The 25,084-nt window shown below is 38.6% G+C and overlaps 1 protein-coding gene and 1 non-coding gene across 7 annotated transcripts in view; one reads left to right on the top strand and one right to left on the bottom strand.

Annotated features, from left to right (window-relative positions):
* The window catches only part of Heph (hephaestin), an 84,665-nt gene that overhangs the window by 54,186 nt on the left and 5,395 nt on the right, over positions 1–25,084 (bottom strand). For 4 of the 6 annotated variants that reach the window (XM_048797170.1, XM_048797171.1, XM_048797169.1 and 1 more), the window contains exons 4-11: positions 18,763–18,959; positions 15,290–15,534; positions 12,432–12,644; positions 10,737–10,919; positions 9,334–9,588; positions 6,195–6,363; positions 4,266–4,402; positions 2,678–2,809 (exon numbers count right to left, since the gene is read on the bottom strand). In XM_048797170.1, the coding sequence (XP_048653127.1) occupies positions 2,678–2,809; positions 4,266–4,402; positions 6,195–6,363; positions 9,334–9,588; positions 10,737–10,919; positions 12,432–12,644; positions 15,290–15,534; positions 18,763–18,938 (1,510 nt within the window). In that variant the 5' untranslated portion in view covers positions 18,939–18,959. The remainder of the gene's footprint in view (positions 1–2,677; positions 2,810–4,265; positions 4,403–6,194; positions 6,364–9,333; positions 9,589–10,736; positions 10,920–12,431; positions 12,645–15,289; positions 15,535–18,762; positions 18,960–25,084) is intronic. The other 2 variants (XM_015501653.2, XM_048797172.1) reach the window with 2 other exon arrangements.
* Positions 24,294–24,366, top strand: Trnal-caa. The gene has a single exon. It is a non-coding gene; the product is annotated as a tRNA-Leu (tRNA).

Here is a 25,084-nt window from a genome sequence, read left to right on the forward strand (position 1 = left end):
AGGAGGAGGGAGGGGGGGAGGGAGAGAGAGAGAAGAAAAGAAAGAGCCTTAAAAAGTTTCATGCACAGAAATAAATAAGATATGTATAAGGGCTGGGGATGTGGCTCAGTGGTTAAGCGCCCCTGGGTTCAATCCATAGTAGTAATTAAAAAAAGAACAAGAGATATGTATTAAATACTGACAAGAATGTCAACATAATCAAAAAATGTAAATCAAAAAATCAAAACAATAGTGACTTCAATTTAGCAAGACCCTGAACAACATAGTGAGTGAGATCCTGTCTCAAAATTTAAAAAATAAAAATAAAACCTGGGGATGTAGCTCAGGGGTAAAGTACCACTGGGTTTAATCTGCCTGCCAAAAAAATGATTTTGTTGAATTATCTGCCTACAATGCTCTCATTTTGCCAAAGATTACAGGTGCATGCCTGTAAACCTAGTGACTTAGGAGACTGAGAGAAGATTATAAGTTCCAGTCCAGCCTCAGCAACTTAGCAAGAAGCTCAGTAAATTAGACCCTGTCTCAAAAAATAAAAAGAGCCGTGGATGTAGCTCAGTTGTAAAGCACCCCTGGGCTCAATCCCCCCAAAACAAACAAACAACAATAAAAACTGCCCCAGTGTTAATAAGGTTGTAAAGAATGGGTCCCTCTCAAGTACCTTGATAGAACTCCAAATTGATGAGACTACAAATCTCTTCAGAGAGCAATTTGGATATAGGTGCAAAATTTTAATATGCATCCTCTAATTCATCAAGTCTAAATCTTAGAAATATATTTGGGCCAGGCATGGAGCTGAATGTCTTAGTATCGGTTTCTCAGGAGGCTGAAACTAGAGGATCTCTTGAGGTCCCAAGCTGGAAAAAAGGCTAGGGAACAGAGTGAGGCCCCATGCTAAAAATAATATATATATAATATATACACACACACACATATGCTGAAAAATAATCATAAAAGTGGGCATAAAAGCATATACAACAGTATTTGTAGTATAGCTTATAACAAGGGAGTATAATTTGGTACATTTTCAACTTTTCATATTCATCCATTGTTCCTCATTCTTTAAATTTTCTAAGCTTAGGACACTTTAAAGAATGGTACAATGGGTCTGGGGTTGTGGCTCAGCAGTAGAGCACTCGCCTAGCATATGCGAGGCCCTGGGTTCAATCCTCAGCACCACATAAAAATAAATAAACAAAATAAAGGTATTGTGTCCAACTACAACTAAAAATATATATAAAGAATGGTACAATGATCAGCTTACCACCGAAAGTCTATTATTAGTGTTTTGCCATCCTAATTTATCTATGTACAAAAATCCACACACAAACATGGTTTTTGTTTGTTTGCTTTTGTTGAGTTTTTTTTGTTTTGTTTTGTTTTGTTTTGTTGTTTTTGGATACAGGGATTGAACCCAAAGGGCACTTAACCAAAGAGCCACATCCCCAGCCTTTTTAATTTTTATTTTGAGATATGGTTTCACTCAGTTTCTTAGAGCCTTCCTAATTTGCTGAGACTGGCCTCAAACTTGTGATCCTCCTGCCTCAGCTTCCCAAACTGCTGGAATTACAGGCATGTGCCACTGTGCCCAGCTTGTTGCATCATTTTGAAGCAAATGCAAATGTCACAACATTTTATTCTCAAAGCAAGTATCTCCTATGTTCCTATAATATCTTAACCAAACCTAAGAAAATTTCCTAATAATATCTAATATCTAGTCTATATAAAAAATTTTTCAATTATCACCAAAATGTCTCTTAAATCTATTTTTATAACCAGGACCAGGCAAGGTTTGTAGGTCACATTCGGTTGTCATATACCTAATTGTGGCCCCACTCAGTATTTCCTTCTTTAAGATTAGAAAATTTGCCTTGCAGGATGTTCTTTTATTTTAGACTTGTCTGAAAATTTGCCCTTTATGCTTTCAGTGTCTCTTTTTGCATTTTGGGTTAGAATCAGCAATGTGCTAATATTCTCAGAGAAAAAAAGAAATTAAGCCAGACATGGTGGCATATACTTATAATACCAATGACTCAGGAGACTGAGGAAGGAGAATGTCAAGTTTAAGGCCAGCCTTAGCAACATGTCAGAACCCTGTCTTGAAATTTGAAAAAGGGGTTGGGGGTATATCTAAGTTGTAGAGAGCCTTTGGGTTTAATCCCTGGTATCAAATAAAATCTACAAAAAGAGGCTGTGGCTCAGCAGTGGAGTACTTGTCTCGCATGTGTGAGGCCCTGGGTTCAATCCTCAGCACCACAAAAGTAAAATAAAACGGTATTGTGTCCACCTACAACTAAAAAAAATATTTTAAAAAAAAATCTATTACAAAAAAGAAAAATGAAAACAAAATAAAACAAAAAAATAGTTACCCAATAATTCCACTTCTAGGATTCTTTCCTAAGAATCTAAAATATTAGATTCTCAGAAATCTAAGCTAGGGTGTATATATTCACACATTGTAATCTGACTTACAATGTTCAAAAGTACAAAAAAACCTGTATGTTGAAACAATGGAAGATTAGTTAAATAAATTATAACATATCTATGTGATAAAGTATTATATACTCATTAAAATGTTTATAACAAAATAATGGCATGGGAAAAGAGACATTGATTCGCTCTCTACAACCACTAGCTACCACCAGCCAGCCCACATTTATTGAAAACCTTGCTAGCTCACCATCATTATACACAGTGCCTTCATATTTTTTCTCATAAAAGACCCCATGGGGCTGCATGCTGAATGGCTGGGAGGCACGGTTGTAGAAGACCACCTGGATGATGTCACCCACCTCAGCCCGGATCACTGGCCCTGGAAAATAGGAAGGGGGAGACAATGAGAAAGAAGACAAAGATGAAGGAAAGAAACTGAAAGAGATGAAGGAAAAGAAAAGGTAAGTGAAAGCAGAAAGAACTCTAGTCTTGACAAGAAAGAATAAGAATAATCCATTCCAAATATACTGCAATTTACAATTATAAAAAGCACTGTAAAATCCACTATCTCATTTTTATCCTCAAATATCATTCTAAGGCATACAGGGCAGAGGTTATTATCTCCAATTTACAGATGAGGAAACTTCAGCTCAGAGAGGTGGAATTGACATACACAAATTCAAATGGCACGTTAGTTGCAGAGCCAGGATCTAATGCCAGGTCTTTCTCCCAATCACTGTCAGATCCAAACCTGTTTCCCCTAATTTTATTATCCGAGTGGGTTATCTCAGTCTTAAACCAATTCTAAGTTAAGGTAATTATTATATTCTGTCTCCAGGTCCTGGACTAGCTAGTCTAAGTCACAGCTTCTGAACTTTTCTATGCTTCACTACTCACCCCACCTCTAACATATTTGGGTCACTTTTAAAGCCAACGAAAAGTACCAAGAAATAATGTAAGCATTTATGCTGGCTCTAACCTAAGGTCAGAGTCTCTGGCTTGGTTTTCTACTCAATTTCCATACCTGAAGCTCTACCTCTGCTCAAAAACTGAGGACCCATCCTGAGCCCAAGTCAAGACAACACCTTCATACTCTACTTAACTTCTCTTCCTTAGAGTGAATTTCTCTTACTTATATTATTCTATCTTTCCGGTATATGGACTATTATCCACCCTAAGGATCTAGAATAAACTTGACACACGCTTGTCTCCAGAGTTTGGCTCATTACGGTACTTTCATTTCCAAAGTTTTGTCCCATCTGACCTATTCTATTTCCTGGTTCCACCAAGTGACTAAACCACATATAATCTTGCTATAAACTCTTTTAATACTGTGCTATCAACCTTCTGAATATTTTCTTCAAGGTCAGACTCTAATCTTATTTCTGCAACCTTCACCACAGCAAGCACATCTATATGTACCAATCTGCTCCTGGTCCAAGATTGCCAAATATCTGAACAAGCTTACTGCCTTATACCTTTCAGGAATGACCCTAGAGAAGCAATTCTAAAAGTATGGTCTGTACAAAAGTGGTACTAGAATATATTACCAAGAAACGATCAGTAGTAAAGTAAGTATGAGAAATTCTATAAACTCTATGTCTATCTTGGAGATTCATGATGAACAAAAATAAATTCAAGGCTCTTGGAAATCCTACAGCAAAGATCACTATTTGACTATGCTTAACCTAGTGTTTTTCAAACAAATTCAGATCCATAATCCTTTTTCACCACTCTCAGGTTCTAGTTCCCATATCCTTCTTACTTCTCTGACCTAGGCAATAAATTTTATTAATTAAAATCTTGCTCACAAAAATAAATAAAATATTGCTCACCAAGGATTCCAAGATGCTTATCTTCTTCCAGTTGCAACTTCTCTTGGAATGTCTCATCTTGGAAGGCTTCATATCGAACTTTCCAGTAAGTACCTCCAATTCGAGTGGAGTTCTTCTGGAAGAACTTATCTGAACCACTGGCATATAAGGAGGTAAATGTCTCACAACTTCACTGACCATCAAATAGATCCCACCTCACCCTTAATCTTATCAAGTTATGGACCTTTATGATTAGAAGGACCTCAGAGATCTTCCAGATTAATTCCCACCATTGAAGGTATCTCCACCAATAAGTGATATATGGCTTCTGTTTTAACCTTTCCAAAGACAAAGAATTCATTTTCAGAAAATATAATACCCTTTACTATTAGATAATTTTAATTATGGAAGTTATTCTTTATCAGGAGCTGGGATATTATTCCTTGTAAGTACTGGAATCAGTTCTGCCCTCCCAAATTACATAGCCTATATCAGTGTCCTTAATTATCCTCAGGTACTACGAATACTTTCTCTCCTTAATCAAGAATAGCACTGTCCAGGGTCTGGGGATGTGATTCAGTGGTAAAAGGGCTTACTTAGCATGCATGAGGTCCTGGGTTCAATTCCCTAGCACCACAAAAATTAGGCAGGAATGGTGGCATGTGCCTATCATACCAGCACCTAAGAAGATGTGAGGCAGGATCAATTCTACCCATGAGCTCAAGATGAGCCTGCACAATATAATGAGATCCCATCTCAAAATTTTTAATAGGCTTTCACACCAAAATGAAAGCCCACTAAGTGGGCAAGCCCAGGTGGTGACTAGATAACATTCTGAAACTCAAGTGCCAACTTGCCTTACTTTTCTTCAGACTCACTTCATTATTTCCTCCTGAAAGAATAAACACTAGGGCTGGGACTGTGGCTCAGTGGTGGAGCACTTGCCTAGCATGTGTGAGGCACTGAGTTCGATTCTCAGCACCACATATAAATAAATAAAATAAACGTCCATTGACAACTAAAAAAATATTTAAAATGAAAAAAAAAGAATAAACACAATGGATGCCCGAGGAGTTTCCCCTATGTCCTCTCTTAGTAATCTACTATGTGCCTGTTCTGTGAAAGAACTGGTGTCACCAAATGTGGTGGCATACACTTATAATCCCAGATACTCATGTAACTGAGGTAAGAGGATCACAAGTTCAAAGCCAGCTTCAGTAACTTAGCAAGACACCAAGCAAATTAGTAAGACCCTGGCTCAAAATAAAACATAAAAAGGGCTGGGGATGTAGTTACTGATAATGTGCTTGTCTAGCATGAGTGAGGCCCTGGGCTCAATCCCCAGTACCACAAAAGAAAAAAAACAACCTGGCATCGCCAATTACCTAGTAAATTGGTATAACTGACATCCTGGCTACAAAATAGGACACTAACTTCCTGCTCAATTTGTCCACATCTGTTCATGGATGAGGCAAGAAAACCTGGAGAAATCCCTCCAAAAGGATGGGTATGGAATAGCTATACCCAAAATCATAGAGTGATTTTTATAACCCTCCTCAAATGCTTCCTCTGGATTATGCAAAAAAAAAAAAAAGGAAGGAACAAGGAAGTAAGTAATGGATAAAGTAAAGAAGTAGAGAAAAGTCATTTCAACTCATGCAGGAACTGGTCCCACCTGGGCTTTCCTTTCTGAACATTTCCAGGGATTACCGCAGGAATGGTCTCAAAATATGTTTGGACCCTTTGCTGCAGATATGACATAACCTTACCAAAAGCTTTGCTACCTATAGCTTCCCCAAAAGCAAGCTCTCCCAGGGGCCAAAAAGAAATTGGCTAACAGTAACCCTAGCCAGACAATCACTGTGATCCCCAAGTGAAATGAGATATTTCTGGAAGGGAGATAATAGATGTTTAGGCAGGGATAGGAAGAGAAAGCCCTCGGCCTCTTACCTTCCTGGCTCTCTCAAACTTTTCCCAGTACTGCCATCACGCCCCATTGGGCCATAGTCCCATCGAATCTCATGGGCCTCAATGAAGTACCGCCGGACTTTGCCTGTAAGATGGTCCACAGGAGGAGCCGTGGAGCAAGAGTTGACCTTGTAGAGTGCCTGCATGCCATCTGCAGGAAGAACATCATGGCTGATCCCATTCTACCAGGATTTCTACCCAGAGCACTCAGCTTGCTCCTCTAATTGTTTTTTCCTCCCACCCTGCACTAATCTTTTTACCCAACATCAAAATGGGCCACTTTCTCTCCTGGGCACATCAAATTTAAAAGAGAGGTAAGCTGAGCATGGTGGTTGATGCCTGTAATCCCAGCTACTCTGGAGGCCGAGTCACAAGGATCACAAGTCCAAGGAGAGCCTCCGCAACTTAGTGAGACCCTGTCTCAAAATAAAAAAAATTTTAAAAGTCTGGGGAATATGTAAACTCAATTTTATAATTCAAAAAACTTAAAAACATGAAAGTATGATATGAATAAAGTGAAAGAAGAAAAACAGAAGCATTTTTTAACTACATTGAAACATATCTGGTATAAAATTCAATGAGTGGATAAATAAAAAAAGGGGGACTGGGAACCAGGTGTGCGTGCTCATGCATGTACTCCCAGGGACTGAGGAGGCTGAGGCAGGAGGATTATAAATTCAAGGCCAGCCTCAGCAACTAAGTGAAGCCCTAAGAAACTTAGTAAGACCATGCTTCAAAATTAAAAATAAATAAATAAATAAAAAGGGCTGGGATGTGGTTTAGTGGTTAAGTGCCCTTGGGTTTAATTCCTAGTATCAAAAAAAAAATGGGGGCTGGGGTTGTAGTTCAGGGGTACAGTGCTTGCCTAGAATGTGTGAGGCACTGGGTTTGATCCTCAGAGCCACATGAAAATAAATCAATAAAATAAAGGTATTGTGTCCATCCTCAAGTAAAAATATTTTTAAAATGTACATTAGAATTCTGAGATGTAGCCAGGTACAATGGAACACACTGTAGTCCCAGCTACTAGGAAGGCTGAAGCAACAGGGTCACAAGTTCATGGCTAGCCTGGGCAACTTAATTAGGCCCTATCTCAAAGTAAAAAATAAAATAGAATGGGGATATAGCTCAATGGTAGAATGCCCACTAGGTTCAAACCCACATACTACCAAAAAGAAAGCAAAGAAAAAAAAAGAAAGAAATATAACATATGGCTCCGCTCAGTGGCTGCTCCAGAGGCTGGGTCCAAAGGATCACAAGTTCAAGGCCAAGCAAGACCCTGTCTTAAATTTTTAAAAAAATAGGGGGCTGGAGTTGTAGCTCAATGGTAGAGCACTTGCCTAGCATGTAAGAGGCACTAGGTTTGAACCTCAGCATCACATTAAAAAATAAAGAAATAAAATAAAGGTATTGTGTCCATGAACAACTAAAACTATTTTTTAAAATAAAATAAAATAATTAAAACGGGCTTGGAATGTAGCCCAGTGGTAGTATATCCCTGGGTTCAATCCACAGTATCAGGAAGTAAGAAAGCAAGGAAAGAAAGAAATCTGAGATATGAAGAAAGAGAAGGAAAGGATATTCGTTTTTGTTGACTACATATAACAGGTCCTCTGTCAAGTGCTTTACATGTTATTGCTATTAATCTTCTTAACCACTTTTTGTATACTTTTAATGGTCTCCTTTTACACATGAATAAAGCTAAGCATTAGAGAGGCTAATTAACTTTCCCAAACTGTATAGCTAGTCAGTGGAAGTGTTTAGACTTAAGCTCCCATCTTTTAAATACAGATCCTGGGTGCTCCTTTTCTTCTCTTATATCCACTATCTTCATCACATAATTTCCCTAGTCTGTCAGATTTAAAATCATATTAATATCTGTAACCTAATTACAGCTCTATGAGGATGGAATGAATCATTATTACCATCTTCCAAACTTATCAAGGTGGGTAAGCAAGTGGTGTCACTAGGATTTGAATCCAGATCTCTCATTCCTAGGTCCATGCTGTTCCATTATTATGTTGCATCCCTAACCCAAATCCATATTTGCCCTCTTACCCAGGTACGTTTTGGACCAAGGACAGATCCTAGATATATGGAGTACATGAAACTGCCCTCTATTTTCTCAAAGCTACACCCAGGATTTCATTATCCTACCACTCTGTAACTCCTCACCTTCTCAAATATTTCACATATTCACATAGAACTTTCCCAGTAACCTCCTAATTCATCATACATCAAATAATTCTAGAGAGTAATAGCTAAATATTTTAGAGGCTATTTAGACCAACTCCCCCATTTTACAAAGGGGCGAATGAGTACTAGAAATGGGAAGGAACTTGACCAAAATCATTACAGTAAATTTTTCATAAGAATGAGTTTACAGGGCTGGGGATGTGGCTGGCATGCGTGCGGCCCAGGTTCGATCCTCAGCACCACATACAAACAAAGATGTTGTGTCCGCCGAAAACTAATAAAATAAATATTAAAATTCTCTCTCTCTCTTAAAAAAAAAAGAATGAGTTTACAACTCAAAATTTCTAATCACTTATCTAGTGCTCTTTACATTGCCTCATGTGTTTTTTCTCCCCTCTGATGATCCTTGATGCACAATAACATTACTTTAACTATTTTCCTCTGACACAAAACCTTATAGCCCTCTTGCTGTTAGGTCCAAACTAGAGTGTCATTCATTACTTTCTCTCTGAAACTTCATTTCAATACTCCATGATGACCTGCAGAAACCTTACTCTCCTTTAATCTGCCATTCTGAGCACATTTAATCAACTGAAAAAAATTCCAGACCTTAGTTCCTTTACAATGCTTAGAAAAAAAAGAAAAGCAGCTTGAAAGCCTACCTATCCAACCATGGGCCATCTTCTGTTCAAGAAGGGGAAGCTTAAACCCAAAGAGATACATGTCCAGGTTACTTGGCAAGCTAATGGCAGAGCCAAGAAAGAACCTAGGGACCCTGACTTCTAGTTTAATGTTTCACCATTTATACCAAAATGCCTCTCCTGGAAGACCTATCTCATGGCCCCAACCCAGAAGCCCAACCTTCTATCAACAAGTATTGACTCCTCATTCCTGTATGCCAAGAATCGGAAATGGTGGATCTCACTTTGCAAGTGACTGTTCACTTGACAGCTAATTAACCAAGTGCCAAGCTTCTGAGGAACCATCTCAGCAGTCACAAAAGTAGCTGGAAAGATGTGAGCCACATCAGTGCGGTGTCCACGGGTGGTCAGCATCTGTCCATGGAAGAAAGCTGTGTGGACATCCACTTCATTGCCCATGCCAAATAAATGCCAGGCCACATGCTTCTGTGCACACATGCTCAGCTCTGGTAAGTTCCCAAAGACAAAGCCATTGATTGCTGCAAAAGAAAACCCAAAGGAAATACCAGTATTAGAAAAGGACAAACCAATGGAGAAGCCTTTCCATCTGACAACAACAATTGATAACATTTAAATGAGGTTTTTGAAGAACACACTGTACTGACCATACATGCATTATATCATTTAAATATTACAAAGAGCTCCGGGAAGTACACAAATATCATTAGTGTCATTCAAAATAGTGAGAAAACCAAAACTCAAAAAGGTTGAAGTTACTTTTCTGTAAAGACCACAGAGCTATTAAGTGGGAAAGCCAATATTCCAAACCAGCAATCTGAGGAAGCTCTCTGGGGAATGGGGTCATTTTCCTGGCTGTTCCTTCCTTTCAGGTTTTCCTTTCAACCCTTTTGAAATTTCCACAGGACAAGTGTCACATTAGCAGACTAATTATAATGGCTATTATAATCAATTTTTATAAAGCCCAAGATAAATCTGAACTGCCTAAGCCATCCTTTACATCTTTCCTCTGAGCATTCAGCTCCTCTTGAGGTTGTCTGGCTTTGAGCCCACCCCTGTCACCAAAGGTAAAACACACACACACACACACACACACACACACTTCTTTAATTAACAAAAGCAAAGCCAACTTGTTTCTATTCTTTAAATCAGTTCTCTTCTCATGCCTCTGGGCTTTCATGTCCTTACTTTGTTTTTAATTTAATTAATACAGCCACTTCCCTTATAAACATAAGCCCAGAATAGGATGGGGAATATAAGCAAGTATCTTGAAAGCAACCATTTTTCTCCAAGTGGAAAATTCTTCCAGCTTATATTTTCTAAAAAAAACAGAGTGATATTAATTAATTGTATTAGTGAGCAACACTCACTAAAGTAAATAAGGGCACAGAATATGACTTTGGAATCAATAGCTTTGGCTATTCCACATTATGAGGCAGGGTAGCCTAACAGCAGGAACATAGTCCACACAGAGATCAGGGATGGAATTTTAGCTGTGGCCTTGATCTGATTCATAATGCTGGAAACCTCCCTGTCTTCCACGCAAAACAGAGAAGCCATCTACACCTGGTCCTTGTGAGCATTAAGAAAAACCAAGTATGTGTAACCCCCAATGGAGACTCTCCATCAGTGTCTACTGTCACAAGGTAGCCACTTCACTGGAGCTCACCATGCATCCTGTTGCTGTCTTGAAAGGCCTCATCTTCTTTGTCCACTGAGGCAGGGTCTAAGCAGTAAGTGGCAATGTTCTCATCAAGGTGCCAGCTAAGGTTCTCATCCACCACACTGAAGAGCAGGAAGAAACTATGGTCCACATCCTGCCGCCGAGGAGGGGCATTCCCAACCAGGGTTCCTAGGGCAAGTATGAAAGGTGCTCTTAAAAACCTCCTTAGGCTGGGGATATAGCTCAGTTGGTAGAGTGCTTGCCTTGCATGCACAAGGCCCTGGGTTCAATCCTCAGTACTACAAACAAAAAAGAACCTCCTTTCCAGGGCCAGGGGATATAGCACAGTTGGTAGAGTACTTGCCTTGCATGCACAAGGCCCTGGGTTCAATTCCTAGCACTACAAGAAAAGAAAAAAGAACCTCCTTTCCTTAGCAAAAGTAAGCTCCAAAAAGTATTCAGAAGAAAAGAATAAGAAGAAATGGGGCTTTCAAATTCTGTTAGCAACAGAAAAGCAAAAATAAAGCCTTCCGATGCTAATTTCCATTTCCAAACTCCCTCCCACCATCCTTGCCTATGTTTTCAACCCAAGGCTTGAACCTGACCATACCCTGCCATACCCTAATTTCCAGGCCTGACTATTCCTTCAGCATATCCTATGTCCAATCAAGTTTTTAATCCTTAGCAGACCCTGATGGGCACACTTTCAATCCTGTCCTCACCTATACTCTTACCATATTTCTTACTTCAAAGTGACTAGACTCCCATTATCACTAATTTGAGTTTTAAAAGTGAAATAAGAGGGGCTGGGATTGTGGCTCAGTGGTAGAGTGCTTGCCTAGCACATGTGAGGCGCTGGGTTCAATCCTCAGCACCACATAAAAATAAATAAAGAAAATTAAGGTGTCATGTCCAACTACTTCTAAAAAATAAATATCAAAAGAATGATATAAGAAACAAATTTGTGCTCCTGTTTTTGTTTGGTGGGGGGGTTGGTTTTAGTTTTGGTTTTGTTTTAGAGAGGGAGGAAGAGAGTTCATGAGGGAGTAATGGAGAACCAAATATTCCAAATTACACTGTGTTCATGTACAAATATACCACAATGACTTCCACTTATGTACATAATTATAATTCATTAATTAAAAAAATAATAGGAGTATAGCTATTGATCAGGGGAGGGAGGCAGGAAGGGAAAAGTAAGGTACTGGGGAACAAAACTGATCAAATTATATTACATGCAAATATGGCATAATGAATCCCAGTATTGTGCATAATTATAATTCACCAATTTAAAAAATCAATTTAAATCCAGTTGTAGTGGTACACACCTATAATCCCAGCTACTAGAAGGCTGAGGTAGGAGGATTACAAATTCAAAGTCAGTCTCAGCAACTCAGCAAGGCCCTAAGAAACTTAGCAAGATCCTGTTTCAAATTAAAACATAAAAAGGCCTGAGGATGTTACTCAGAGTTTAAGCCCCCCTGGGCTCAATTGCTGGTACAAAAATAAGCCAATTTAAAAACATAATGGATAGAAAAAAATAATGGAAAATGAGTTTGGCAGGGTTGTTTCTATAAATAAACAAGGGTGATGACATAATACTCCTCAAGCCACTGCCCAACATGAAGGTAGTTCAACCACATCATTGCTTCTCTCAGATGTCGCAAACTGTATCTCATAGTTTATCCTAGGGGCCTGTACCTTTTTTACAGGTGACAAGGGGGCCAATGAGGCCAGTGGCAATGTCTCGTGGAGCATCTACATGAGAATGGTAGATCCAAGTGAGGCATGCTGGGTCAGCACTGGTGGGTGCATGACCTTCTGGAATGGTCCAGTTGTAGGTATGGCTGCCTCCTGGGGGAACAGAGTCATCAGCTTTCAGCAGCCCAGAAGAACCATCTGGATACAAGGAACCTAAAGAATGAAAGTGTACATGCCTAGTATCAAGGTGAGTGAGAGGGAGCATGGCAAATACAGAAACCAAGAGAAGGCAGACATATAGGGCATATAGGTCCAGTCTTGAGGAACATTAGATTCTAAGGTCCAGTACAGCAGTCTTCATATCCTGGATGCGTGATGAGATAGCCATTGGGGAAGAAGCTGTGGCAGGACAAAGTGTTACGTGGCCTACTCTAGTAGTGCTCTAGTACAAAGCAGAGGCCAGCATGGAAGCAAGAGAGAAATCAGAATTCCCTCCCTTCAAGCACTCACTTTGGAAAACAAAATGCAGATAAACAGAATTTCAGTCTAAAGATTTAATGGCCAAATTAGGATCTTCTGTCTTTGTTCCATATCAATTACTTTAAATTCTTATCATTTCTTTATAGAGAGAACATTCAAAATTCTCCTTTGCAACTCTTGAAATATACAATTCATTAATTGTTAGCATAGTCACCCTGCTGTACCATAGAAAACCAGAACTTTTTTCTCCTAACTGTAACATTGTATCCATTTAGCAACCTCTCCTGAACTCCCCTAGCCGGCTGCTCTTTCCATTCTATGGTGACTAATAGTCTACTCTCAACTTCTATGACATCAACTGTTTTAGATTCCACATGAGTAAAATCATGAGGTACTTGTCTTTCTGTGCCTGGTCTAATTCTGTGCATGACTTGTTCCATTCATGTTGTAACAAAAGACATGATCTCCTTTTTAGGGGCAAATAGTATTCCATTATATATACATACTACAATTTGTGTGTGTGTGTGTGTGTGTGTGTGTGTGTGTGTGTTGCTGACAATGAAACTTACGGCCTTATACCTGCTGGGTAACCGTTCTATCACTTAGACACATCCACAGCCCTATACCACATTTTCTTTAAAAATTCATCTGTTGATAGCCATTTACGATGATTTCATACCCTGGCTATTGTGATAAGTACTGCTATAAAAATAGAAGTGCAGGTGTCTCTACATCCTGCTGATTTAATTTCCTTTAAGCACATACCCAATAATGGGATTGCTAGATAGTAGGATAGTTCTATTTTTAGGGTTTATTTTTTGTGGGTTTTTTTTTTTTCGGTTGGTTGGTTTTTTGTTACTGGAATTGAATCTAGGAGTGCTTTATCACTGAGCCACATCCCCAACCCTTTTTTTTTTATTTTTGAGACAGAGTCTTGCTAAGTTGCTGAGAGTCATTAAGTTGCTGAGGCTGACCTCGAAATTGCATTCCTCCTGCCTCAGCCTCCCAAGTTGCTGGGATTTTACACATGAGCCCTACCACACCTGGTCTATTTTTAGTTTTTGAGGGCCTTTCATACTTTTACATAATACCTGTATTAATTTACACTCTCACTGACAGTGAACATGTGTTTCCCCTTCTCTGCATCCTCACCACAAAGTAAGTAGGGTCTTCTGACTTACCTCTTTATTCTCCTCACTTACTTCTGTATTATAGGCCTCTAGGCCTTAAATAGTGGGAGAAGCAGAAGAATAAACCATCAGGGTACAGTTGTGCATGCCTATAATCCCATTAATTTGGCCAACTGAGGTAGGAGGATTTCAAGTTCAAACAAGGCCAGCCTCAGAAACTTAACAAGCAGCCCATATCTCAAAATAAAAAGGGCTGGTGGGGCAGCTCAGTGGTGAAGTACCCCAGGGTTCAATCCCTAGTAACAAACAACAAAAAATAAATAAAAATAATTTTAAAAATTGAAAACTATGCCAAAAAATAAGCCAAATTCCCTCTTTAAAGAATCTGGACCTTGGGGCTGCGGTTGTGGCTCAGCAGTAAATCGCTCGCCTAGCACGTGTGAGGCCCTAGGTTCAATCCTCAGCAGCACATAAAAATAAATAAATAGGGGCTGGGGTTATAGCTCAGTGGTAGAGCACTTGCCTAGAATGTGTGAGGCTCTGGGTTCGAGTCTCAGTACCGCATATAAATAAAATATAGGTCCATTTACAACTAAAATAAATATATAATTTTTAAAATAATAAATAAATAAATAAACAAATGTATTGTGTCAGCTACAACTAAAAAATACTTATGAAAAAAGAATCTGGACCTTTTAGAAAACTATGTAATTAAAATAACACTCCCTTATATTCACAGCACACTTCACTTTTCAAAGTATACTCAAATATTCTACTGAAATGCTATTCAAGCACCTATTTGTGATTAAAAACTAAACAAAACAAACTGTAGCTGGGCACTTGGCACACACCTGTACTCCCAGAAGCTCAGCAGGCTGAGGCAGGTAGATCATACCTTTTAAGACTAGTGGGCAATTTAGTGAGACTGTCTCAACAGAAAAATGAAAAGGATTTGGGGATATAGCTTCCTGGTAAAGCACCTCTGGGTTCAGTCTTCAGATTGTATCTTCACATTGCTGATAAGGAATCTGAAGCCTAGAGAGGAGCAGTGACTTGCTGAAGTCACACAATGTATGAAAAACAGAACTGATGCCAGTTTCCAGCAATATTTACTATGAGCAAAGTCTTTGCCACTTCAGATAAATAAATAAGAAAAGTTCATTCTTGTTCCTAGCTCTTCCTTCTCACATGGCAATAAAGGAAAAATATTTGTTGCTAGTGGGAGAAACAAAGGATGAACTGGTTTACCTTCTGAATCTTTCTCATAGAAAACACCATGGGGATGGATAGTATAAGGATGAGCTGCAAAATTCTTCAGGTGGATAAGGATGACATCCCCCACCTCACCATGTAACACTGGCCCCAAGAAGCCCAACCAGTCAGGCTGGGCTACTTCTTCCATGTATGAGTCATCCTTGTATTCTCTATAGATGGTCTTCTTGTAAGTGCTCCCAATCCGGTTCTTATCTGACTTGAGAAAACTGGAAGCCACTCTGGGAAAGAAGAAAAGAGAGTTACAATATTTTTCACCATCTTCAAACTGCTGGAGGTTCCATTTCCAGAGAAGGCTGACAAAAATGTTTCCAACTTTGTTTAGGACAAACAAGAGGAAACCTTTAGGTTTAACTGTGAGAAAAAAATGCGAAGTTATAAGTTGAAGCATATGAAATTAATGATATTTGACCATTTTCTAACCACCTCAAATGGTAATTTCATATGGTTCAACCTGATATATAGTCATGGAGACTATTGCACTGACTCTTTTGAGTGATCAATTTCCCATTGATGTGGTTTTAGCATCATCTTGCTATATTTGGAGAGCCTTAGAGCATAGTGGTTATGACCACAAATTCTAGAGCCAGGCCACTTGGATTAAATCCCAGTTCTACCACTTCCAAATTTGTGGGATGTGGAACAAGTTATTTGTCTGTGTTCAATTTCCCCATCTGTAAAATGAAGATTATCACTGTATCTAAGTCAGACAATTGTTATTGGTGACAAAAGGATTAAAATATAGGGCCAAGGGTGTAGCTCAGTGGCTGAATGCATGCTTTGCACCCTGGATTTGATTCCTAGCCCAACAAGAAAAAAAGAATTAAAATACATAAAGAATTTATGGAGCAGGGCATGATGATGCTTTTGTAATCCTAGTGACTCCTGAGGCTGAGGCAGGAGGATTACAAGTTCAAGGCCAGCCTCAGCAATTTAGTGAGACTCCGTCTAAAAATTTTTTAAAAAAATTTAAAAGGGCTGGAGATGTGACTGAATGATTACATTCCCTTGTATTCAATCCCTGGTATTAAAATATATTTTAAAAACTAAGAATTTAGGAGCAGGACATGGTGGCAAATCTGTAATCTCAGCCACTCAGGAGCCTGAGGCAGGAGGATCACAAGTTCAAGGCCATCTTTGGTAAATTTAGACAGACCCTTCACAAAATAAAGGGCTGGGATGTAGCTCAGTGATTGATAGAGTATTTGCCTGGCATTGGCAAGGCTTTGGGTTCAATTCCCAGTATCACAAAATAATAATAATAACAATAATAATAATAACAAATACTAAAGAGAGTCAGACAGTCCTTGGAAAACTGCAAAAGCTCAATAAATTTTATTGCCTCAGGGATGAGGACAGCAAAGTTATTCCCTCAAGGAAAATTTTAATACAATGACTGTGACTCCAAAATTAAATGGGTGGATTGTGTCAAAAAAGACAATGCTTGGGTCAGGTGTTACCACAGAGTGCTTGCCTACCATGCATGAGATCCTGGGTTCAGTCACCAGCATCATAAAAAGAAGTAAAGTAAGAAAAGAATAAAATGCAGAGCTGCTATTCCCGCGATAATTCTTCAAGAGAGCTCAGAAAAGTTATAGTGAAGTTTAAAAAACTCTGAGGCTTTGGAGAAATAAAGTGAGTCATGATAACAAAACATTCTTTAAAACATTCATTAATACTTTTCAACAGATATTTGTGGAAAACCAGCAAGTTTCTAAGATCAAGAAAAGTTAGCCAAAGAGCTGGAGATATGGCTTAGTGGTAGAGTGTTTGCCTAGTATATACAAGGCCCTGGGGTGATCCCCTGCACAGAAAAAAAAAAAAATAGCCAGGGCTGGGTTTGGTGGCACATGCCTTTAATTCCAATGACTCAGGAGACTGAGGCAGAAGTAACGCAAGTTCAAGTCCAGCCATGATTAGTGAGGACCTAAGCAACTCAAAAAGACCCTGTCTCAATTTTTTTTTAAAAAAGTGTTGGGATGGGGATGTAGCTCATTGGTAAAACATCCCTGGGCTCAATCTCCAGTACCATAAAATAAAAGTAAAAGAAAGGTTGATCTGTCATTAATCCTGTGAGAGGCAGAACAGTGAGAAGAATACCAGCCTTGAAACTACATTACCTAGTTTCAAATTCTAAGTCTTTATTATTGTAAGACTTGGACAAATCACTTGACCCCAATGAGCCTCAGTTTTCTTATCTATAAAATGAGGACATTGGGGTTGAGGATATGGCTCAGTGATATAGTACATGCTTAGCATATGAAAAGCCCCAGATTCAATCCCTAACACTGCAATAAATGTATATACATGCATATACCTATACACATATCATACTTACATATGTATGTATGTGTGTGTGTGTGTGTGTGTGTGTGTGTGTATATATATATATATATATATATATATATATATATATACTTTTTTCATACTTACTTTCTAGAGTTGTTGTAGAAATTAAAAGAGTCAGAGTTTGTAAATGTCTAGTATGGTACCTGCCACAGAGTGTTACATTAGTGATAACTATTACTATCATTTCCTTCCTTATAAGACTTACCTTATAATCCCCAGTACCACAAAAAAAGACTTACCTTATTTTTTCACATTTTCACATATCTAAAATCAGAATAATTTCACCAAACTATGGGAGGATTACTCCACCACACACATCTCTCAAAAACTATATGTATTCCATGTTTTTTAATAAGTCTATTAGAATCAAGGAAATATGGAATTATCTTTAGGAGTCTAAAAATGCTGAGGCACCTTGGTATGGAAAAGTAGACTTCAAATGATCCTGAGTTAAGTAGCTCTCTTCCCAGGAAGCCAGCTTCTTTGTGTATGGCCTAGAGAAATTGGGAGCTGGCTGCTACCACATCCTGGGAAAGGATCCTCAAAAGGGCATCTCTGCTGGGTGTAGTGGCACACACCTATAATCCCAGCAACTCAGGAAGCTGAGGCAGAAGGCTCAAAAGTTCAAAACCAGCCTCAGAAAGTTAGTGAGGTCCTAAGCAACTTAGTGAGAACTTGTTTCAAAATAAAAAATAAAAAGGGCTGGGGATATGGCTCAGTAGTTAATCCCTTCTTGGGTTTAATCCACAGTACCACACACACAAAAAAAGACAAAGGGTACCTCTTAGCCAGGTATGGTATTACACATCTGTAATCCCAGCTACTCAGGAAGCTGAGGCAGCAGGATCACAAAGTCAAGACCAGCTGGACAACTTAGGGAGACCCTGTGATAAAATAACAAATAAAAAGGGCTGGGGATGTAGCTCACTGGTAGAGTACCTGCCTAGCAAGTGTTAGGCTCTGGATTTGATTCCCAGCACCAGGATTTGATTTGCGCACGCGCAAAAACAAACAAACAAACAATAGGCCATTTCCTAATATCAGTGGTGTCCCCCTCCATCTACAACCCCAACTCTAATACCATAAGAGATTAAACTTACGAGTCACTGTCCAGAGTCTGGTTTGTAATAACATTTCTTCCCTTGGGAGCATAGTTCCACTGTACATCCTGGATGCCCAGGTAGTAGACTCGAGTGGCCCCATCCGTCAGTAGAGGCCACAAGGATTGCATAAACAACAGAGCCCAAAGGAGGTGACCTGGCTCCATGGGCCACATTTTTCTGGCAAATGAAAGCTGCTGGTATGGAAGAAAGAGAAGAAAAGGGTTTTGCATGTGTCTGGAAAACTGAAGAGACAAAAGCCAGATGGAGTGACTAAAAGAGCAAATCCCAATTAGCCCAGTTTCTTGATCTTACCTGATTCCTTTCAATTCAACAAATATTCAGTGATCTCTAAAGATGGGATATTGGAGGACAAAGTTAAAAAGTCACCTGTACTGCAAGTCACGTATCACTTCCTTCAGAACAGAAATCTTAATTTTGTTCCTTCAAAGTATAGAAGGAAAAATATGCTCTGGCCCAGGGATCAGGAAAGAGGCACCAAATGTCTGATTAAGTCACATAGACTCACTTGGTACTTATATCAAGTCACTAATTCTTCTTTTGCCTGTTTCCCATAGGCAAAAAGGGAAGACTCATTGCTGCCACTTCTCATCATTTGTAAATTGTGTTGAGAAACAAATAAAAATTCATCAAAAGACATTTACAAGACCCAAAATAGAAACAGCCAAAATGTTCAAGAATACTAAAATGATGAGTAAATTGCATTTTATTCATACAATGGAATTCTATATGGCAATAATAATAAACAAAAGTACAACTGCTTGCAATATGGATAATTCTCACAAATGTAATGTTGCAGAAAGAAATGAGACACAAAAGCATAAATACTGTATTGCTTATTTGATATAAAATACAAAATCACAGAAAAGTAATTTATGCTATTAGAATTAAGGATGGGGGTAGAGGGGGAGGGTAGTTCAGTGACAGAGCATTTGCCTAGCATATGTGAGGCCTGGAGTTCCATTCCCAGCACCACAAAAGAAAAAGGAGGAGGAGGAGGAGGAGGTAGCATTAGGGAAGAGGGTAAATGCTTCCAATATCTGGTTTCTTGAACTATATGCCAGTTAGATTGTATATTAATTTGGTAAAAATATATTGACCTATAAAGTTAGTATTTTTGCATATTTTGCATGCATTAACATGCAAAACTTCAAAAAAGTTTAAAATGAGGGCTGCAGTTGTGGCTCAGTGGTAGAGAACTTGCCTAGCACATGTGAGGCACTGGGTTTGATCCTCAGCACCCCATAAAAATAAATAAATATATTTTTTCAAAGAACCAGCTTTTTGTTTTGTCAGTTTTTTGAATTGTTTCTTTTGTTTAAATTTCACTGATTTCCCTGACTTCCTTAACAAGTCTCCTAAAGCTCAAGAAATAAAATCAAGAACTAATAAATGGGATGGACTCAAACTAAAAACCTTCTTCTCAACAAAAGAAACAATCAATGAGTTAAAGAGAGAGCCTACATTTTGGGAGCAAATTTTTGCCACACACAACTCAGATAGAGCACTAAACCCCAGGGTATATAAAGGTCTCAAAAAATGTAACAAAAAAAAAACCCCAATCAATAAATGGGCTAAGGAGCTAAACACACACTTCTCAGAAGAAGATACACATTTGATCAACAAATATATGAAAAAAAATTTCAACATCTCTAGTAATTACAGAAATGCAAATCAGAACTACTCTAAGATTTCATCTTACTCCAGTCAGAATGTCAGTTATCAATAATACAGACAACAATAAATGTTGGTGAGAATGTGGGGGAAAAGGCACAGTCATACACTGCTGGTGGGACTGCAAATTGCTGCAGCCAATATGGAAAGCAGTATGGAGATTCCTTAGAAAACCTCAAATGGGGGGGCTGAAGTGGTGGCTCAGTGGTAGAGTGCTTGCCTCACATGTGTGAAGCACTGAGTTCAATCCTCAGCACCATATATAAACAAATGAATAAAATAAAGGTCCATCAACAACTAAAAAAAATATTTAAAAAAAGAAAACCTGAAATGGAACCACCATTTGACCCAGCTATCCCTCTCCTTGGTCCATATCCAAAAGACTTAGAACACTATAGTAACGCAGCCACATTAATGCTTATAGCAGCTCATTTCACAATAACTAAACTGTGGAAGCAACTGAGATGCCCTTCAATAGATGATGGATAAAGAAATGGTGGTCTATATAACAATAGAATGTTACTCAGCATTAAAAGAGAATAAAATTATGGCATTTGCAGGTAAATGGATGAAGTTGGAGAATATCATGCTAAGAAAAGTAAGCATATCCCCCCAAAAAACAAAGGCCAAATATTCTTTCTGATAAATGGATGCTGATTCAATAATGGGAGGGACATGGGGAAATGGAGGAACTTTGATGGGGCAAAGGGGGAAAAAGAGGGGTGAGGGTATGGGGGCAGGAAAGATGGTGGAATGAGATGGACATCATTACCCTAGGTACATGTATGACTACACATATAGTGTGATGCTACATGGTATACAACCAGAGAAATGAAAAGTTGTTCTGCAATTGTACAATTAATCAAAATGCATTCTGCTGTCATATGTACCTAATTAAAATTAATTAATTAATAAAAATAATAAAAGAAAATATTCTAAATATTAAAATAAATAAAGTTATTTTAAAAAGTTTAAAATGAAATAAAAAACAAATGAGAGAGCTGAGCATGGTGGCACCTGTAATCCCAGCAACTTTGGAGGCTGAAGCAAAAGGATCGAAAGTTAAGACTAGCCTCATCAATTTAGTGAGCCCTGAAGCAATTTAGTGAGATTCTGTCTTGAAATTAAAAAAATGAAAAGGGCTGGGGATATGGTTCAGTAGTTGAGCAATCCTGAGCTCAATCCCCAGTACAAAAAATTAAGAGTAAATGCAGGAAATATATTGAATTTTTCAGAAGAAATGTTCTTTGCAGATCCCAAAGGCTATGTATAAACCCATTTCACAGGTCCAATTCAGACTCAGAATTAGACCCAAGCTTCCTAACCCCTTATTTCAGCATTATAAACCAGAAAATTATATTTTGGGGGCTGGGAATAAAGCTTTCATATCATTACACAGCTAGCCAAACTCAGAAACAAAAACAACATCACATAAACACACATATACACATATTTGCATACACAGGCATATGTGGTATTACTTAAAGGTAGAGATAAATACATTTGCAAACACATATAGAACCACAGTCACACAGAGACTTAGTCACCTTTAGAATAATAATAATAATAATAAATCAGTATTTTTTGTGTGTTCATGGTACAACAATTCTAGGTGTTTTGCATAGATTAAATCACTTAATCCTCACAACCACTCTATGAAATAGATGCCTATTATTATCCCCATATTACAGTGGAGGAACTGCAGAACAGAGGTGTAAAGTAATTTGCCCAAGGCCATCTAGTTAACAATCGGTAGAGTTGGGATTTGATCCCAGGGAGTATGACTCCAGCACCTATGATCTTAATTGCCATGCCATACTACCTTCCATGAAAACATAGTTGGACACTCATGTATATGCACAGAAAACATGCATATGCCCAAATCCAAGCTATATCTAGGAAAAAATACACACCCTTTAAAATACACAATTACATGTGATTGAGATCACATTAGAAATAGACATACATACATAGAGATAATAATAATGATGATGATGATAGTTACCATTCATTGCAAGATTGCCACATACAAAATACCATGTTCAGTGGATTATAAAAATTATTTCACTAAATCTTCAACACAAGCACATGAAAGAGGGACTTTTTTCTTTCTGGCTCTGGGAACGGAACTTAGGACCTTATACATGAGCGTGAGCTACCGGCCCAGCCCAGAAATAGTGACTATTAAATAGAAATTAAATCCCCAACACAACACACACACCATAAGAAATTAAAAGCTATGCACTGATTTATATATGGATAGGAAAGTCCCAGAAATGTACCCCAGCTAGGCCCATTTATTTACCCTGATTAAAAAAAAAAAAAAAAACAGACTTCCTTACAAACTCTCAGGTCTCTCCATACACAGCAATCATACAAGTGTTACTCCATAGTCTCCAAATTACATTTTTCAGAAAGTCCTTGATGAACGAGACACAGTAGCACACACCTGTAATCCCAGCAACTCAGGAAGCTGAGATATGAGGATTGCAAGTTCAAGGCCAGCCTCAGCAACTTCCCAAGGCCATAAACAACTTAGCAAGACCTTTTCTCAAAATAAAAAGTAAAAAGTGCCAAGAATGTAGCTCAGTGGTAAAGTGCCCCCGAGTTCAATTCCCTGTACCAAAAAAAAAAATGAAGGAGGAGGAGGAGGAGGAGGGAGGAAGAAGAGTTGGAGTNAGACAGGGAGGAGGAAGAGGAAAGCCCTTAATGTAAGGGAGGATCTGTTTGGGGGTTCTTCTTTCTAAAATCTGGCTCTTGCACTGATTGTTTTTCTAGCCTTGGGTATTATTTTACAACTTTGAAACTATTTTCTCATCTGTGAAGTTGGTATAATAATATCACCTTGGAGAAACAAATCAGAAAATTTACATGAAAGGCCTCTGATGAAATCAGTTTGGAACGTGGAAGATAGTCACTACTAGTTTCTTTCTGTACCTTCTCAATCCTGGATACAGTCTGTTAATTTTTCCTTACGTCTCCCACAAACCATAATTTCTGTATTTCTACTTCAAGAGCTAACTTATTTTCCAACTATTCCAGAAGGTCATCTCCAGCTTCTCCATATCACTGCCCTTTGAAAAGCTACTTACTCTGTATAGCACTCAACTGAATTAAACCAGACTTTGTATCATTACATTTCTGAGCTGCCTGATAAATATCTTCATCTCCTAGATTGGCCTACAAACTCTTTGAGAGTGGATGTCATGTCATAGAGATCTCTGTGTATTTATTGCCAGATGTGGTGATGAAGGCCCAGTAAGTGGGCCATAACAACTATTGCTAATGTTGGCTCTAGTTGGCTCTAGTCCAAGTTCTGCCACTGGTTTAAAGAGTGAGTTTAGGCAAGTTTTTTCACCTTAATGAAGCTAAGTTTCCCATCTATAAAATAATACAATAGCCAGGTGCAGTGGTGCACACCTGTAATCCCAGCAGCTCAGCAGGTTGAGGCAGGAGGATCACGAGTTCAAAACCAGCTTCAGCAAAAGTGAGGACCTAAGCAACTCAGTGAGACACTGTCTAAATAAAACACAAAATAGAGTTGGGGATGTGACTCAGTTGTCAAGTGCCCCTGAGGTCAATCCCTGGTACCAAAACTAATAATAATAATAATAATAATACAATAGCCAAGTGTGATGGTGTATGCCCATAATCGCAGCAACTCAGGAGATTGAGACAGGAAGATCATAAATCTGAGTCCAGACTCAGCAACTTAGAAATATCCTGACTCAAAATTTAAATAAATAAATAATGGAATATATAGCTAAATGACATAGTTCTTATTTTTTGAGAGTCATCAAAATTTTACAATCTAAAAAAATGCACAAATGAGGTGTGGGGATATAGCTCAGTTGGTAGAGTGCTTGCCTCAAATGCACAAGGCCCTGGGTTCAATCCCGAGTACCCCCCCCACACACACACACACACACACAAATGCACAAATATAGAAATATAAAAAATGTGGTCTAGTCAGGCACAGTGGCACATGCCTGTAATCCCAGTGGCTAGGAAAGCTGAGGCAGGAGTATTACAAGTCTGAGGCCAGCCTCATCAACTTTTGGGGCCCTGTATCAAAATTAGAAAAAAAAAATGTTTAAAGGGCTGGCAATGTGGCTCAGTGATTAAGCACCCCTGGTATAACCTCTAGTAAAAAAATAATATAATATAGAATGAGTTCTCAGAGTTATTCCAGCTCTCACATGATGCCAATACTCATATTCACTAATAAAATACAGATATACTCACATGCATCTACATACAGGACCATATATGGTCACACAAATAGCCATTCCTTGGAACCTTCAACAGGAAGGAGTGTTCTTTGTTCATTACAAATCTGAATGCAACATGACCATATTCAAGCTTCCTTTTCAGAAAGGTATCAGCAAGACAGTTGTGCATTGAACTTACTATCTAGAGAGAAAACTGGCCCAGGTAAGAGTTCCACAATTGGAGAAGCACATGGTAAGCTTGGAAATATTCCCAGGAGAAACTAGTATACAGACCTGCAGCATACAATGAACAAGCATTCACAGGTGGTGACTAAGGGTCCAAAGGGCTTAGGCAATAGAACCTGGGAAAAATGCTACCTAGCATTCACCTAGCAGTTTCCACTTAACAATGTTCC

The sequence above is a fragment of the Marmota marmota genome, unplaced genomic scaffold (genome assembly GCF_001458135.2).
Source record: "Marmota marmota marmota unplaced genomic scaffold, marMar, whole genome shotgun sequence".
Taxonomy (NCBI): Eukaryota; Metazoa; Chordata; class Mammalia; order Rodentia; family Sciuridae; genus Marmota; species Marmota marmota.